This window comes from Populus euphratica, unplaced genomic scaffold (genome assembly GCF_000495115.2).
Source record: "Populus euphratica unplaced genomic scaffold, PopEup_1.0 scaffold264.1, whole genome shotgun sequence".
Taxonomy (NCBI): domain Eukaryota; kingdom Viridiplantae; phylum Streptophyta; class Magnoliopsida; order Malpighiales; family Salicaceae; genus Populus; species Populus euphratica.
The window spans coordinates 306,793-324,402 of NW_011500144.1; the positions used below are offsets into that span (position 1 = coordinate 306,793).

The 17,610-nt window shown below is 33.4% G+C and overlaps 2 protein-coding genes and 1 pseudogene across 2 annotated transcripts; all 3 read right to left on the reverse strand.

The window, feature by feature from the left end:
• Positions 1–477: 477 nt before the first annotated feature.
• On the reverse strand, positions 478–3,167 carry LOC105110730 (probable beta-1,4-xylosyltransferase IRX9). Its single transcript, XM_011005879.1, has 3 exons — positions 2,338–3,167; positions 1,498–1,726; positions 478–759 (listed from the first exon to the last, which is right to left on the reverse strand). The coding sequence occupies exons 1-3, from the start codon at positions 3,009–3,011 to the stop codon at positions 586–588; spliced, it is 1,077 nt and encodes a 358-aa protein (XP_011004181.1). The 5' UTR covers positions 3,012–3,167; the 3' UTR covers positions 478–585.
• A 1,171-nt stretch (positions 3,168–4,338) lies between these two features.
• On the reverse strand, positions 4,339–7,052 carry LOC105110731 (elongation factor 1-alpha-like). The gene is made up of 3 exons (XM_011005880.1): positions 6,947–7,052; positions 5,565–6,046; positions 4,339–5,437 (listed from the first exon to the last, which is right to left on the reverse strand). The coding sequence occupies exons 2-3, from the start codon at positions 6,024–6,026 to the stop codon at positions 4,556–4,558; spliced, it is 1,344 nt and encodes a 447-aa protein (XP_011004182.1). The 5' UTR covers positions 6,027–6,046; positions 6,947–7,052; the 3' UTR covers positions 4,339–4,555.
• Positions 7,053–10,179: 3,127 nt separating this feature from the next.
• Positions 10,180–14,855, reverse strand: LOC105110734 (importin subunit alpha-2-like; annotated as a pseudogene).
• Between the last annotated feature and the right edge of the window lie 2,755 nt (positions 14,856–17,610).

Consider the following 17,610-nt stretch of genomic DNA (forward strand, 5'->3'; position numbering starts at 1 on the left):
AGAGAAACTTTTTAAAGTAATTCATAGAAAATCAGTTTGCTTAATGCAGTTATATCTCAATAGTTTTTTGAAGAAGAAAAAACCACGTAGAGTCCCAACTTTTTTATAAAAATAAATTATTTTTATGATGAGATTTTTATATGAATTAAATAAATTAGCTTATATGTATGCGTTAATTTTTTTAATATAAAATTTTAAAATTGAGTAATAATACTATTTATTTATTGATTGGATTAGAAATTCATAACTTGCTGCAAATAATTAAGTTAGTTGCGGATTAAAAATGTATTTATTTTTGTGTTTAAAAAATACTTTTAAAAATATTTGATATTTTTTTGCTTCAAATGAATTTTTTTATAATTTTGAATAATTTTAATGTGTTTATGTAATAGATAAATTTTAAAAAATTAAAAAATATATATTATTTTAATATATTAAAAAAAAACTTTAAAAAACAATTATTATAATTTCAAACACAAAATTGAGGATCTATAAAAGTTACTCAGAGAAAAGGAATTGTAAAGTGCTCATCACAGGATCAATATCTTTGAATCTCTTTACACACTTTTATCTTCTTGATTTCCCTCATTTTTTTCTCCTGCTTGCATCGGTGGATCTGGTTGGAAGATGGTAGCTTGGTGATTTTGAAACGGGAAGATTAAGACGCCAAAGCATGATTTTTGAGCAGTCCTCTGGTGGGATTCCCTTCAACTCTGTTTCGTCTTCAAGAGCTGCTTGTTTGACAAATTTGATTGAATTCTGTAAAGGGAAAATAACTGTAAGCTTTGTTTTTTTTTTTTTTTTTAAAAAAAAGAGGAGAGATAAGCAACCTTTATTAATAAAAATTGGCCATATTCTCTTGTTTCGCACTTACCCTACTTCTTTCAAGGACTTCATAAATTGTTAATAAATTAACAAAATTATTGGAGAATTATTCCGCTATAAAAGTTAAGTCACAGTTATAAACTTGAGTAATTCTAAGTATTAATATGTAATTTATAATATTTTTTTAATTATTTTGAATATTTACACATTTAAATAATTTAAAAAATTAAAATTAAAAACAAAAAAAAATTAAATGTACTGTTTAATAAGCTCTTTAAAAATATAATTATAGTTATTTTTTAAATAATTTTTCGTACTTAAATATATATTAATAATATTTTTTATTTTTTAAAATTTTTTTATTGCCAGTATATTAAAATAATTAAAAAATATTAATTTAAAATAAATAAAAAAATTTAAATATTTTTAAAATATAAAAATAAATAAATAGATAGTACCGGAGGTGGGCCGAATGTCTACTATGACACTATGATTTTCCACAAAAGTAAAGTGATCATTACAATGTTGACAGAATCTCATACTTTTGGAGAACTTTAATGTCCTTACTTAGTGCAGCAACACGGGGGATAATGACCTCGTTACTTTTATTGTGTTCGAAGGTATCTGATCATGATTTCAAAGCTCGGTTTAAGTTCGATAGGTGTGAAGTACCTGTGAGGTTTGTTGGACTGATGAAGGGCGACCCCATCTCTCAGGATCCCAAAGGATCGAACTGTTGAATCCAAAACTTGAAATATGGATTGGAGGCCTTTTATCCGTTTCGTTGTTCATTTTCTTCAGATGCCACCCAATAACCTGCGAAGAATCACATACAGGTCCTTCAATTGTCACTTTGTTTTTGTTTGCTGAGAGTAGAGCCATTGGCCATGTCCCAAACACCCTGCACATTATCCATCAGAAGGAAGTTAGTTCTATGAATAATCAATCAGCTAATACTGGGAATTTGTTAAGAATAACTGCGACTAAACGACCAAAGTCAGGAGGATTGTTAGTGTTCATCGTGTGTGGTGGAATGGAATCCATAGACTCCAACAGTCTGTATCTGTGCCTTGTTTTTTCAAAGCGATTAGTTAACATGCATGTCCACCACCTCTCTTTTCAACAAGTGAAAGCTACATAACTGCACACATGAAGTCCAAGTTGGTTCTCCACAAAGCTTGATCGACAAATCACATAGCCTAACCACCCCATATTGAAAGAGTCAAAAATCAAATGAAGATGTGGGACTCGTAAGATGGATATTGTTTTCTCCCTGACCAATCATGTTTTTCTGTTATAAAAAGCTGTCCGTAAACTTTAAAATCTATACATTTGGTAAGCAATCAAGCTTCAAGTCTCCCATTGAGTTTTGCTTAACAAATACTGAAAGCCTTTTGTTTTCTTGTGTTTTCTTTCTCTGTTCTCATCCTCTTCGTTAAAGTATAGCAGTGGCAATTTAAACTCAATTTGGGAAATAATCATACAAGTAAGACGTAAGTAGAATTAACGTACTCAATTTGTCTAAGCTCGTCGAAGAAGCCAAGATCATAAACATTGGAAAGCCCGGCAAAATGAACAATTCCACTCAGCCTGTGTTGCTCAATGTGCCTTAAAGCAACATTCCTTTGATGATCCAGCTCTGCTTCAGGATCTGTAAAATTCTCCTTGATGACCAAATGCCTATACATGATGCCTGTTTTTCTAAGTATCTCCGATACTTCATCTGAATCTGATTGCCCTGCCACAACAATCCACAATAATGGTGGCGGAACCAACCTGATTGTATTAGCTAACCGCCTCAAAAACACCCCTTGGTACGGATCTTCAGTACTAATTGGCGTAACGATAATTGCCAGTCTTCTTGGTAGTAACTTGGGTCCTGATTCTTCTTCTTTTTCCAAGAATTTTGCAGGTTCAGATTCCTTGGAGCTTGATGGAGTTGGCACAGGACTTTCAGCTATCAAACTTCGGTTAACATTACTAGCATGTGGTTTACTTGCTACCTGCTGGTGCAACATTTCAACAGGTTGCGATTTATTTGATGCAACAACATGACTAGAAAACATTGAAGCCTTGCCCCCTGGAGCGAAACCTGTAAAAAAGCCCATAACAAAACATAAACCAAAATGAACTATAGCTTTCTTCCATAATTGAACTTTCTTCTTTGATCTTTCCAAAGACCCCATCTAGCTAAACCCTTCAAACTGTGATCAAAATCTAAGTTTCTGGGTTTGTTTAGCTTGATATTGATCACCGAGTTTTGGCGGAAAAAAGAAGGGGATTCTTTGGGGGTGGGGGAGTGATGAATGTAGAAGACTAAAATTAATGTACAAGGAGTCGCTTTATATTGAAGGCTATATAAGTTTTTTTCATTTTTTTTGTGAAGGTTGAAGCTAACTTATCTATGAAAGGAAGGTACTGGCAAACTCAAAAGGCATGTTTTTTTATATTTTATATTTGGAACATATTTGACAAGGCATTGCTTCGTTTAGTTATCACTTGAAGTGAAAGAAAACGTAGAAAAGTGTGTGTAGAGGCTAGTGGGAAGGGCTTGAGTTGCTGTCTGCACCAAATAGTTGGTAGGATGCAACCCATCAACTAAAGAAGACCGGGAAAAACAGTTAATTTTATATTCACCTTTTGTTGAGATTAATTATGTAAACCGTGTATAGAGGGGTATCAGATGTTGTCTCTCCCAGGTATTGTCTCCTTATGAGCTGAAGTTGAGCAGCATTGCCCAGCGAGGGTAAAAATGGTTTCTAAAGGCTTGAATGCTCCGGCTTTAGGTATTTATATTTCCATACAGGTAATTCAAAGCATGTGTTCTTATAATCCTTGATTTGGTTCTGAAGTTTTCTTATAGGGGATTTGCAGCCTGGGATTTCCCTTCGTAATTTCTTGGAGGGAGGGAGGGAGGGAGGATCAAAATACCGAAAACAGAGAGACCTTTGAGAGAGAGAGTTGACTCGAACAACATGAAATGGATTATACTATTAATAGCAATTTGTTACTTGTTCCAAATGATGATGATGGGTAAGTTGTCCGTCTCTAATTATTCTTCTCCGCTCCAATAACAATCATTTGATCACGACAACATTTCCAGTAAAAACTGCTACCGTAGCTTCTTCGTCTTCACGTCAATGGTAGGCAGCTTCCGTGATGCAACGAGGGATGTTATGGTTTCAACATCTTGAGCGGCACACATAAAAGCTTCCACCCATCTAATTTCGGGCAGCAGAATAGCAAGAACACCAAAGCAAGTTCCTTTAGGCTCCTTAACCCTAAGGCACATGGTCCACGCAACTACAATAATGCATGTCCATTCCTTTGAAAGTTGAAACAGGGAGTCTTCATCTTGTACAAGGATGGGAAAGCATCGCTTCCAGTTGAAGCTTTAGTTTTTGTTACAGCATCGGGAACGTTATTTTCTCATCTAAATCAATGGCAAAGGCCAGAGCCAAGCCAGAAAACTGGCAAGACCAACAATTATACAAACATTGAAGACTGAGATGATGCAGGTAAAGACAACTGGATACCAGAGAACTTAAATTTACGAAGAAGTCTCAAACAACCAAAAACATAACAAGCTCGGCTTGTAAAATTCCAAAACACGCATAAACTGTAAAGATAAATTGTAAACTGTTCTCAAAACTTGAAGAGAAGAGAAAATAAAATCAAACAAGCAGAAAGGAAGTCATAAGCTAGCCTAAACTGTAACCAAGCAAACACTTCACTTTTTCTTTACTGCAGACTTGGTGACCTTGGCACCAGATGGATCCTTCTTCTCAACACTCTTAATGACACCAACGGCCACGGTCTGACGCATGTCCCTCACTGCAAAACGACCAAGAGGAGGATAGGCAGAAAAGGTCTCAACAACCATAGGCTTGGTGGGAATCATCTTCACAAACCCAGCATCACCATTCTTCAAGAACTTGGGCTCCTTCTCGAGCTCTTTGCCAGATCGCCTGTCAATCTTGGTCAAAATCTCAGCAAACTTGACAGCAATGTGGCAGGTGTGACAGTCAAGGACAGGGGCATATCCATTCCCAATTTGACCAGGGTGGTTCATGATGATGACCTGCGAGGTGAAGTTGGCAGCCTCCTTGGCAGGATCATCCTTAGAGTTGGAAGCAACAAAACCACGTTTGAGATCCTTGACAGCAACGTTCTTAACATTGAAACCAACATTGTCACCTGGAAGGGCCTCCTGAAGAGCTTCATGGTGCATCTCAACAGATTTAACTTCAGTGGTCAGTCCAGTGGGGCCGAAGGTCACGACCATACCAGGCTTCAGGATACCAGTCTCAACACGTCCCACAGGTACAGTTCCAATACCACCAATCTTGTAGACATCCTGAAGTGGAAGACGGAGAGGCTTGTCTGTGGGTCTCTTGGGCTCACTGATCTGGTCAAGAGCATCAAGGAGGGTGGGGCCCTTGTACCAGTCAAGGTTGGTGGACCTCTCGATCATGTTATCACCCTCAAAACCAGATATGGGGACAAATGGGATCTTCTCAGGGTTGTAACCAACCTTCTTCAGGTAGGAAGAAACTTCCTTAACGATTTCATCGAACCTGGCCTTGGAGTATTTCGGGGTGGTGGCATCCATCTACAAGCAACAGCCAACAAATGAAATGCAACTCTTAGTCAGATGTTTAGAAATTTTAAACAGTACAAGTCAAAGTATTCATGACATGTAAAAACCAACTGCAAAAATTAGTACAAGATAATTTAACCTTGTTGCAACAGCAAATCATCTGCTTCACACCAAGGGTGAAGGCAAGCAAGGCATGTTCACGGGTCTGGCCATCCTTGGAGATACCAGCTTCAAAACCACCAGTGGTGGAATCAATAATTAGGACAGCACAGTCAGCCTGTGAGGTACCTGTGATCATATTCTTGATAAAGTCACGATGACCAGGGGCATCAATGACAGTGCAGTAGTACTTAGTTGTCTCAAACTTCCAGAGGGCAATGTCAATTGTGATACCACGCTCACGCTCAGCCTTAAGCTTGTCCAAAACCCAGGCATACTTGAATGACCTTTTGTTCATCTCAGCAGCTTCCTTCTCAAACCTCTCAATCACACGCTTGTCAATACCTCCAAGCTTGTAGATCAAATGACCAGTAGTGGTTGACTTGCCAGAGTCAACATGACCAATGACTACAATGTTAATGTGTGTCTTCTCCTTGCCCATGATGAAATTTGGGAGCGAAACTGGAATTGATAAAGTAAAAAAGACTTAATAAATTCATAAACATATTGAATGGACAGAAAAACATAAAAAAGTAACATTTCCAATAATACTAATTAACCAGTCTTATACTTTAATTTCAAGTGACTATAATTTCAACAACAGTAAAGACATGCATATGACACGTTCTTAAAAATAGCATTTCATGAACAAAAGACAGAACCAAATAGTCATTCGTATATAACAAGTTAAAACCACAGCTTATACATGTGTCTGAATAAACCAGCAAACCTTTGATACAACAATAAGCCTAGATCCGCTTATTATTTTATCAAAAATAATTTCAGAGGTGTGACTGCTGGGATTCGAGCCCAGGTCTCCACGCAACAAAGGCATGGAATTTACCATTAAAGTACAGTCACTACAGAGTCAAATCAAACATTTTCCCATCAGATTCAGGCACTTTCATCAAAACAAACATGACCACATTTTATCAAGGTTCAGTTTGCTTCTTCCTTGTTTCCGATGGGAAAAAAGAAAACACAGCTTAATAAAAAAGGATAGTTTCAAATTAAGATCTTTAAATAAAAAAACTAAAAGCAACTGATTTTCAGGATAGGAAAAAATCCGATTATATTCATAGCAGAACAGTAAACAGTTTAAGAAAAGAAAAACTAATTCAGAGTCTGAATTATTTTTCTTATGTGATTTCAATCAAAATCAACAAAAACTGAGTCATTAGATCTGAAATGAAACACGATCAGTAGCATGAAGCAAAGCAGATAAACAAATAAGAAGAAAAGCTTATAAAAGATGACATCACAATTATAAAAGCTAAAAGCTAGAAAAGAAAAGAGAATAACATAAGATCCGACAAGTAACATAACAGAATACTAAAGGGGGGGAGAGAGACGAGATCAAACCTTGAAGAATGGAAGTTTAGGGAATCTAAAAAATAAGGAGCTCTCTCGCAGTTACAGAGAGCAAACGAAAGAGAACGAGAAAAGCCGCTTATGCTTGTTTAAATAGTGACACTCACTAAGCAATTTGGTCTTACATTAGGGTTTCTCTATCGGCCGTTGGATGGTTTTTAAACTAATGGTCCCAGATAACCATGTAGCAGCATAGAATAAAGTTTCTCTATCGGCCGTTGGATTGTTTTTAAACTAATGGTCCAAGATAACCACGTAGCAGCCATTATTAATAGAATGCGCTTGTGCTGTTTATCACGCTTTTAGGTCATGTCGGTTTCATTATTTTTTTTTTGCCCTTTTCATCTGGGAAGTTCCTTTCTTACCCTCCTTCATTCACTCACGCGAATCTTCCCGCAAATCCCAATTTGGCCCTACATTAATGATAATCACGGTAACTGCATCCCTGATTGATGCAATTCTGATGGTGTTAGCGCTAAATTTAAGCTTTCATCTTCTTGAGTCATCCTAGCAGATAGCTTCTACGATTCACATCAAAGTTTTCGATTAGCCTGTTTGTCCACTCTAGCCATGTCTTCCGATTTTTGCTTTGGATCAAAATTCATGGCTTTTGTTCTGCTTGCTGTAGGGTTTGTGATTTGGTTAGGCATATTTAAGAGTATTGTAAATGTTATTTTTTAAAATATTTTTTATTTAAAATTATGTTTTATTTATTTATTGTATAACAGCATCAAAATAATCTAAAAATATATAAAAAAAATAATTTAAAACTAAAAAAATTTAAAAGTATAATTCACTGCGATGCCAAATAGAACTCAGCTAGACTCACCGTTTGCTGGAATGGCTTTCAACAGCTAATCCTGTTCACGATTCGATGTTATAAACATCTACGCACGCAGTAATGATTCAAGACAACACTTGTGGGAATATTTCTTTGCACTATGGGTGCATAGATGGTAGAGAGCCAAGCCTGCAGCTTTGGCAATGCCGCCCATTGGACAGTCGCATGAAAAATAGGATAACAACACGACGGCAAATCTTATTTTTTTAAGTGGGTAGCTAGATATTATATATATATATATATTGAAAAAAGAAACTTAATTCTGCTCTTAATACCCCAAAACTACCCCTTTTGTGACATACACAATTTGTTTAACAAAATTCAGTTTGGCCTTCTTTAATTTTTAACTCATATTAAAAATTCTAAAACTGCCAATTAAACGAGGTGAACGCTATTTGAAATTTAATATTTTTAATTTTATCATTTTCCAGTTTAAACTTTAGGTTAATTGATAAAATTATTCAGCAAAAATCCAGCATTACATTTCTTCGGTTTTTCAAATTAAACGTGATCCATCCCATTTGAAATTTAACATTTTTAACCACAATTTTTAAGGAAAAAATATATTTTAAATTTCTTCATTTATTAGTGCAAACTTCAGCTAAAAATCAATCAATAAAAAAAGGTTACGGTTATTAACTTGATACAAAACGACTTGTTTTTTTTATGAAATTTTACCCATTCAAGTCAGCTATATTTATGCTAACATCATGGCAACATTATATAATATTTTAAGTCAACTAAACTAATAATTTATATTTTAAGTCAACTAAACTAATAATTTTAAATTCTTCATATCGTAATTTTAAAATTTAACCTAAATTTTTAAAATTTAACCTAAATTTAACCCGACCTAATATATTAATTTAGAATGATCCAAGACTGAAACTAAACAGGTTGAAAAATGATCCAAGACTGAAACTAAACAGGTTGAAAAATATATATAAAAAAAACTTCAATATGACTCAATTGACTTGATAACACAATAAAACCCGATCAAAACTCGATTGCAATATTTTTTTTACTAAAACAACATCATTTTAATTTAAAAAAATTAACTAGATAACTCGATCAAAACCAAAAATCCAGATCTTCAATCCAGTCGACCACAAGACCAAGTCCGAAAACTATGATTTAAATAGAGTTGGATGAAATTTTGGCGTATGAAAAGGGTGGATTACCTTGTACAATTAATCTATCATCAACTTTTTAAAAGTTTCACTTCATACATTCAAACATAAATTGTTCATCAATTTTGATAATTACAACTCGTCCATACACAAGATTTATTCAATTTCCATGATGGACAAATGATGGGTCCTTCCCTTTTTAATTAATAATGCTGACATCTTGTTATCTATTAATTACCTGTACCACCACAATTCTATGCAATCTTCATAACAATTTCATCGAATTCCCAACTCCCCTTGATTTCCCCCTTTGACAGAAATTCATCTCATGGTGGGAGACTAATTTTTCTTCTACCATTTTTTCAAACACAATTTAATCAATTTAAACAATCATTCAATCAATTTCAAATTTCCATCGTGCATATTTTAACTAAAATGTATCATTTCACAAGATAAACTGAAACCAAGCTTGAATTAAAATTTCTCACCTCTTAAACACAAGAAGTTTGAAGGAAAAAGATGTTAAAAACAAGTTTTCTTCTTCCTCTAATTCTTTCCTCCCAACCCGTCACTTTATGCTCTCCAAAACTCTTAAGAAATCTTCAATTATTAGTTCAAATTCCTCCTAAACCCCTCTTTTGATCCCCTACTCACTCTTATCTACTGTTTAAATGGATGAATTTAAAGTGTAAATCAAGTAAAGATCAACAAACCTTCCCCATTCTAAACCATGAATGGTTTCGGAAGAAGCCATTCACAATTTACAAGATTTCCTCTTTCAAATGATTATTTTACCTGATCAGAAAACTAACATGATTTATTGCTATTTAATATTTATTTTTTTATCTCATCCGACATTTAAATTAATCATCTAGGAATTTATCATTTTTCAATCGAAAATTTACCATTTCTAACACTGATTTACCAGTTTTCGATTGGGGGTTTACCAAATTACTTCTCAAATAATCCAAAGATAAGGAAATAATAAGTTTGCAAGCATCCCAAATCCATTCAGCAAAGCGTTAATGTACTGATTTAAGGAGCATAAACACACAAGACATGGAAATATCAAGTAAATGCAAATTTGTAAAGTTCCAAATCAACTGTCTGGCATAAACATGAACATTGAATTTCCCCATGGTAAATGACAAAATAGTAGGACCATAGTATTAGATTTGGTTTAGTTTTTGATGAGCTCTTTTTTGTTTTTTAACTTCCTCTAGTCTTTCTGAAGAGTAACTACATGGCAAAAGTAAATGTACAACTTCACAAGATTTTCTTCACATTATAATGCACAGCTTCATGACATTATATTCAAAGTTACAAAATAAATATTTGGGACAGCCACAACAAACTGTAGAGGATAACATCCAGCGCACAATTTAAGCTTTATATAATAAACCCAAATACCAATAAATAAATAAATATCAGCAGTAATCAACAAAAGCTTTGTAAAAACTCAAATTGAAGCGTACTGGAATGAGCAATTGCAAGCTATTTGATGATGCTAATCATTGTACAAGCACTTGAAGGGTATCGCTTTTAACCAGCATGCTAGTAGCTACTTTAAACTCAGATAAATTTTCTAAAATAATGAACAAAAAAGTTTCAAGAAATGAGATCTATTCCCCACGGAAAAGTGAAGAACGAGGAGAGATGGTAATATTGTCCCGTAGAAGATACAAGGATGAAGCTTTAAGACAACTTCTCCAAGAATTCTTCCCGGGACAATAAAGAAAAGGACCAAAAAAAAAATAGCAGAACCTTAAAAACAGAACCATTTTTTAGTAAGTTAACTATTGCTAATTGCAGCAAGAGAGCTAAAAGCATGATTCTTGCATTCATAAGTAAAGTCTAATAAGCTAATCAACAAGAAACAAAATTGATTGTTTGGTACATTCTACATGTGGCTCTTCAGAAACTAGTAAGAGACAAGGAAAGGAAAACTATATGAAACAAGCTTCAAACAAACAAGCAATAACAGACACCGGAATGGAAATTGTGGCATATATGATGTAAAACCTGTTCTAGGCTGGCTGCATGTATATGCCATGAAGCAAAAGGTATAATGTGCATTAGATGATTTCCAAGGAACAGCACCTTGCATACCAAAAATGAGCTGTGAATGATCGGTGGGATGCAGGATCAACATCGAGGGCCGGCGAATCTTAAAATCTAATCAACTGACTAATTTCAACTAAATGCCATTTTTCAAATGGCATAAGAACCAATATCACGTAAAGCTTTGGGACTTGCTTTTTATGGCTCTGGTCATAAGTTTCGGGTCTATATAGATTTAAAAAGCATTAGAAGAGGGAATAGGGTTGAAAAAACCAAAAGACCAATAATAGTGCTCAGATGGCAAACACGGGCAGCAACCTCGGCCTCCACAAGGCTTAAAGAAAAGAACCCAAAGAGAAAATTCAGGAAAGGAAGTTCAAAAGCTTTTTATAGAGAAACCCAGATGATCAGAACTGAGAATGATTGATTGACACCACTTACTCTTTCCTTGAGTGCCAAAGAATTGCATCTAGAACCCCATCAACTCCAATGAGTTTCATTGCGGCTTTAGGATCTGGTCCCTGCATTCAAACACACTGAAGCTGTGTTCTAAATGAAATTTAAACAAACACACAAGCACAAGGATGTGCATATGAATGTATCGCGCGATGCACTTACTGAGATTTTTTTTTTTTTTAAAGTGATGCTTTCTTTAATGTCCATTATGCAATATGTGCCTGTCACCGTGAATGTGGAATAGGTGCTTTAATCACAAGAGTGGCTCATGTCCAATGCCTTTAATTGAAGACATTAGGAATTCAATTGATCAAGGCAGAGAAATTCAAAGTTAGTGTAGGAAAGCCTACAACTTAACAACTGATGAAACAGAAATTGTCACAAAACTCTAATGCTGGCTATGTGCAAACTCAACACAAAGTTAGTTGGTACATAGAATTTTGGGTGTCTTTGATAACCAAAATGATAGCTGGATAAATGACTGACAGGAGCTGGGCTGTAGGTACTGTATTTGCTGTAAACTAATTGATAACTTAGTGCTACTTCCAGATATTAGAAAGCAACTAGATAAACTATTAAAAAAAAGTAAACGTACCATTCAGCATCGTACTGGGATTCCTAGAAATTGCACATTAGGAATTCTCAAGCATCACACCTACGAAACTGTTCCATGATGCACCAACTATTTAAGGCATCTCACCACACAAAGCACTAGATCCTCGCAAATTCTGGCTTGGAACTTATTTTCCAACAAACAAAATTAGATCCCTGCATATAGCCTCTCAAGGTAAGTTACTTGGTATGTGCCTCTGAGTTGTTGATGAGCAACTAGCATCTTGAAGGGTGTGAAGAGTGTATAATCTTTGGGACATGGTTCTAATTTTACAATAGCATCATAAGCCAAATGTGCACACACACATGCAGAAGCTGTTCATAGGGAAAAGGTTCAAAACCTTGATTAGGTATGACAGTGCCCAGGCAGCTGCTCTCACAGTTGAACCCTTGTATGGCAGCATCATTCTTGCAAGAGGTGGTAAGGCTCCTTGAGATAGCAAAACACTTCTCAACTCTTCTCCTTCACCAGCAAAATTTTCCAATGCCCGTGCACACTGTTCAGCCACAGGAAAGGAACTCTTTTCTACACGGAAATGCAACTATAAATGCCAAACCTAAAGTATCATGTTGTGATCCACTAGAGTTTCAAGCAACTATCTGATAAAACAAGGAAAGAAAATTACACACATACCCATGAATTACTAGGCTATAGTTTTCAGAACTATTAAATTTCAAGAAACAAATGTTTTAATTATTGAAGTTAATGTGGCATTTCATTATCACTCGGATTAACCTTATATTGCTGTCCCAGTATGGGTTCACATCACTGAAACCAACATGCTTATAAAGTATTGAGACAAGAAGGCCAAAAAATAATTTCTTGACACTAAAAAGGATACACCAACCATCACAAACCTCCAAGATGTGCAATAAGCAGCGGTAATGCAGGCAGTAATGCTTTTGTTTCTTCTGATTTTCCTGCTGCGATGTTTGTAAGGCTCCGTGCTGCCTCAAGTAACTGCAAATAAGATAGGAATCAGTGTTTGAATTTACATCCTTATTAGAAGCCATGTGTTTTTAAATTTGTTCATAAACCAGGTAGGCAACATAATACTTTCTCTGACAAGCACTGAGCATTCTTTCGACATACATTGCAATTTAAGAAAGAAAAATGTAACTGCTGATAGACTATGAGAACCTAATATGGATAGAGATCTCCCCCCCAACACAGACCCCTTTTAACTGAGGAGAATGGCTCTTTTTAATAATTTAATAGAGCTGAACAATAGCAGGTATGAAAATAGTTAATCAAATTACAGGAACTGCCAAAACAACAAAAACAACTTTGTACCTGTTCATCTTGAGAGCCAAATGAGAGACATTGCACAAACGAGGCAATTGCTCCAGCTTTAAGAGCAGCATAAACAGGAGGGAATTCTGATTTAGACAGCAAACACCTCAGCTTCCGAAGGGCACCAACTAGCTTCTGCATTGCACCTTTTCCCCTAAAGGTTCAAGCATAAAGGTGCTTCAAACAAATTCCAGAAGAACTTAGAGGTAAAAAACCCTAAAACAGAATTAAGCATAAAAAAATTCAATGGCATGCATGTTCATGAAAAGAACTGATATGGGCTAAAAACAGAAGACAGATAGAGCTCAGATACATGTCTCTCAACGCCAGAACCGTTAGGAAGTTCTACATATACATTCCTTAGGATAACATTCATGCTAAGATCACTAACATTAAGCAAATGTTCTTCAAATATTTTCCTGATCCTTAAAGATACATATCCATATGAAAATTCAGCTCCCAGTAATAACAGTTTACCTGCATTGAGCTTATCAAATTCTAAATTCAGTTCCAATAATGCCCGTCATTGCTACTCTCAACATATCTAACGATTTTATTGGTCATACTTCAATTAACTACATTTCTCATCTCCTCTTGACATGCAAAACAAGCTTCTAATTTAACTTGAGCAGCCATGAATTGAAAGATACCAATCTGCAGATACCTGGACCAGCCATGAATTGAAAGATACCAATCTGCAGATACGACACAGAGCAGTCTGTTAATTAAATTATATCCCAAAGGAAATTGATACACATGACTCGAGACAACCTTGACGATTAGCACAGTACTAATTAGCATATTCATGATAACAACAATATTAAAATAGCTAAAGGTTTTGGGAGCAACTGAGCTGTGTGAAAAAATTATAAAAAATTACCCATCGTGCGCGGGGAATTTCTTTTCATTTCATGAACATTCTCCTAAAATCCCTAGTTTTATTTTAATCGTCTTAAGCTGAGTATAGTTATGCTGCACGAATTAGCACCTTCATAACAATAAATTAATGTTATCCACCAACTGTGTACGATAATGCATAAATATTCACATACTGAAAAACAACGGCGGACTTCAACTCTTGGACTGCCGCCAAGTTTGAGCCTCCAAAATTCATTGCGCTTCATAAATCATCATGTCCTTTTCAATAGGAATGCCAGCCACTAGGCCCCATTCTACAAAGACGTTAGCACGAACCAACGATTCTCTCCTTTCCTTACCCACCGCCACCGCATTTTGCCGGCTCTTATTCGCCGCAGCATTCCCAACTACCCACAGCAAAAATAAATGAGCATCCATATCCTTGTGCTGAGTCAAATTAACAATATGTTTAGTTGAAATGATCTATGAATTTCTTCAAAAAAAAAATCTCGGCAACCAAACAGAGCGGTGGAACTGATTTAAGAAAACAGTAAAACTAGTTTATGAGGGAAGAAAAGAAGGGAGAGACAAACCTGAAGACTTGATACGATCTCTTTGGTGAGGAGTTAGCCCATCTTCGGCCACATTTTCGTTTATTTTTCAGTGAGGTTTTTGAATATGAAGAGAGAAAAAGAAATGATGAGACAGCATAGACAAAACCCCTTCACAAATTGCAGCGATTTTATGGTAAATATGCTAGAACAACTTGGATATTCACTCTAGCTGAGTTCATTCCGGGACGAAATGGGGACAGATGCAGTGAAAAAGGAAATTTGTTTGATTAAAAAAATTTCTTTTTAAAATGATTTTAAATGAATTTTTATTTTTTAAAAATAAAAGGTATAGATAATATATGTTTTCAGAGGTAATATTCATTATTTATTATGTATATAATATTTCTATAAAAAAAACTTTCATTTCTAAAATTATTTAATTAAAAAATATAAAAATAAAAATTATTAATATTATTGTAATTTTAAAACTTAACTCAAAATCAATTCAAAATAAAATTAGATAACAAGTTAAGTTAACTAGGATTAGTGTGAAAATAAAAAAAAATATTATAATAATTTAAAAATATGATTTGAAAGTGAATCCTAGATCCAAGATACCGTTTGGGTCACAAGTAAAGTTGATCATCAACTTAATTAATAAAATAAATAATTATTATTATAATTTTAAAATTTAATTAAATAATTGATCTAGAATAAAACATAAGACACATATTAATAAAATTAACCTGAGATAACTCAGATTAATATATATAAAAAAAGATTCAGGCCATTCGGCGAGAAGATTATCTCGACTAATTATAATTTTTTTTAAATAATAAGTTTTTTACTTATATTTTATTTTAAATTGATCTATGTTTTTTCATCACATCAAATTTAATTAATTATTCATCTGATTTTTTATAAACTTAAATTAATTTGAATCATTTTGAATTATCCTGTCAAGACATTTTAGCTTTTTATAATTTAGATTATTATAATATTATTAATTTTAATTAAACTAAAAAAATAAAATATTAAATTATTTTTTCAGATTTGTAAATTCAATAACAATAAATACTAACAATAAAAATAATTTTTTATATTTTTTATATCTTATTTATTGTAATCAAACAAAATATATAATAGTTGCATTATTTTATATATCACCATAAAATATAATTTTATTATAATTTTATTTTTTACTGTCTCTTTTGTTTTTATTTGTTAATGTCAAAATTGTAAACAAATATTATAATACACATTAATAAATAATTTGTACAGTAAACTCTTGCTTTTTAATGGTAAAATAATTGCACAGCTAGCTACATTAAATAGGAATCGCCTTTATCTAATTTTCAATAGGACGATAAAAGGAGGAGAGTGGAAGGAATCCCTTGAAATGTCTGACTTTGACATTAAATTCCTTGCAAAATAAATTTCGAAAAGGTTGAATAAAATAAGTATGATGATAAAGTAGTCAAAAGCATCCAATAAAAAAATATTTATTCTTTTACTTTATCCAATTCTTTTTTCTAGAACAAAACATGATGAACCAATATTTGAGTTTGGATTGAAATTTTACTTCAATTGAAAAGTAAACATATTTTTTATAGTTCCAACACGTGTAATTCTAGCAAACAATTTATTTTTAAAAAAAATTATTTTTTATTATTCTTAAAATTAAGATCAATAGAATCAACATCTTTTTTTTTTATAAAAAAATCATAATATAAAAACAATGAATATAAATAAATTTAAAATTAAGGAAACCATCGAATTATAGGGATCTCAATTCAGCCCATGTTAGAGAATATCTGATTATATTTTTAAAAAAATTAATTTTTTTATATATTTTAAATCATTTTGATATGCTAATTTTAAAAATATTTTTTAAGAAATAAAAAATATTATTTTAATATATTTTAACACAAATATTTTTTTTATAAAAAATTACAATTACAATTCTAAATATCCACTAACTAGACAAATATTTATAAATGGTAATATCTTACAAATAAGCCCAATAAATAATTCTATTAATTACTCATATGTATAAAATCAGTTTAGAAAAAATATTAATATCTCATTGGGAATAATGTAATAAAAGTAAGTTTTATATTTTTTAAATATAATTAAATATTTGCAATAATATTTTTTGTTCAACACTATCTTAAATTTTAAAAGTAACATTTATATTATGTGACAGGGGGTTTAAATTTTATTCTGTTCTTTATCTTTTTTCTACCTATCATTTCATTTACTAGATTTTTTTACCTTAAATTTTATTTCTTAAGAAAATGTAATAAAAAATGAGTTATGAGAATGGGAAAGTAATTAATGAAGTTATAGAATAATGGAATAAATTTTTACAATACAGTAAGTGCATATATTTAATGGTTTTTAATTCAAAGATATTATAAAAAATTCATAATTGTTTTTGAAAAAAATCTGGTTATATATATAAAAAACAAAAACACTTTAAAAAGGGTGCGCTTACACTTGATCCGCACCCTTTCCGTGTCACTTTGGGAAGCTTTTAAGAATCTTGATTTGGTTTTTTGGCAAGTTCAACGAAACTACTTGCACGTGTCTCCAATTTCCTGGTTACTCCGCCATAGATCTTTCCTGCATCTTAAAAGCTCTCTACGTGCTCCACACATCCCCTGAAACCAAACGCCCAAAACAGAGAACAAATCTCTCTCAACTCTCCAAAAAAATGCCAGATCCGCCACTTAAAGCTGTGACCCTCACCCACGTACGCTACCAAAAAGGTGACCGATTAGGTCATTTCTTAGCCTGGGTTTCACTAGTTCCTGTCTTCATAAGCGTAGGCGGTTTCTTCACTCACT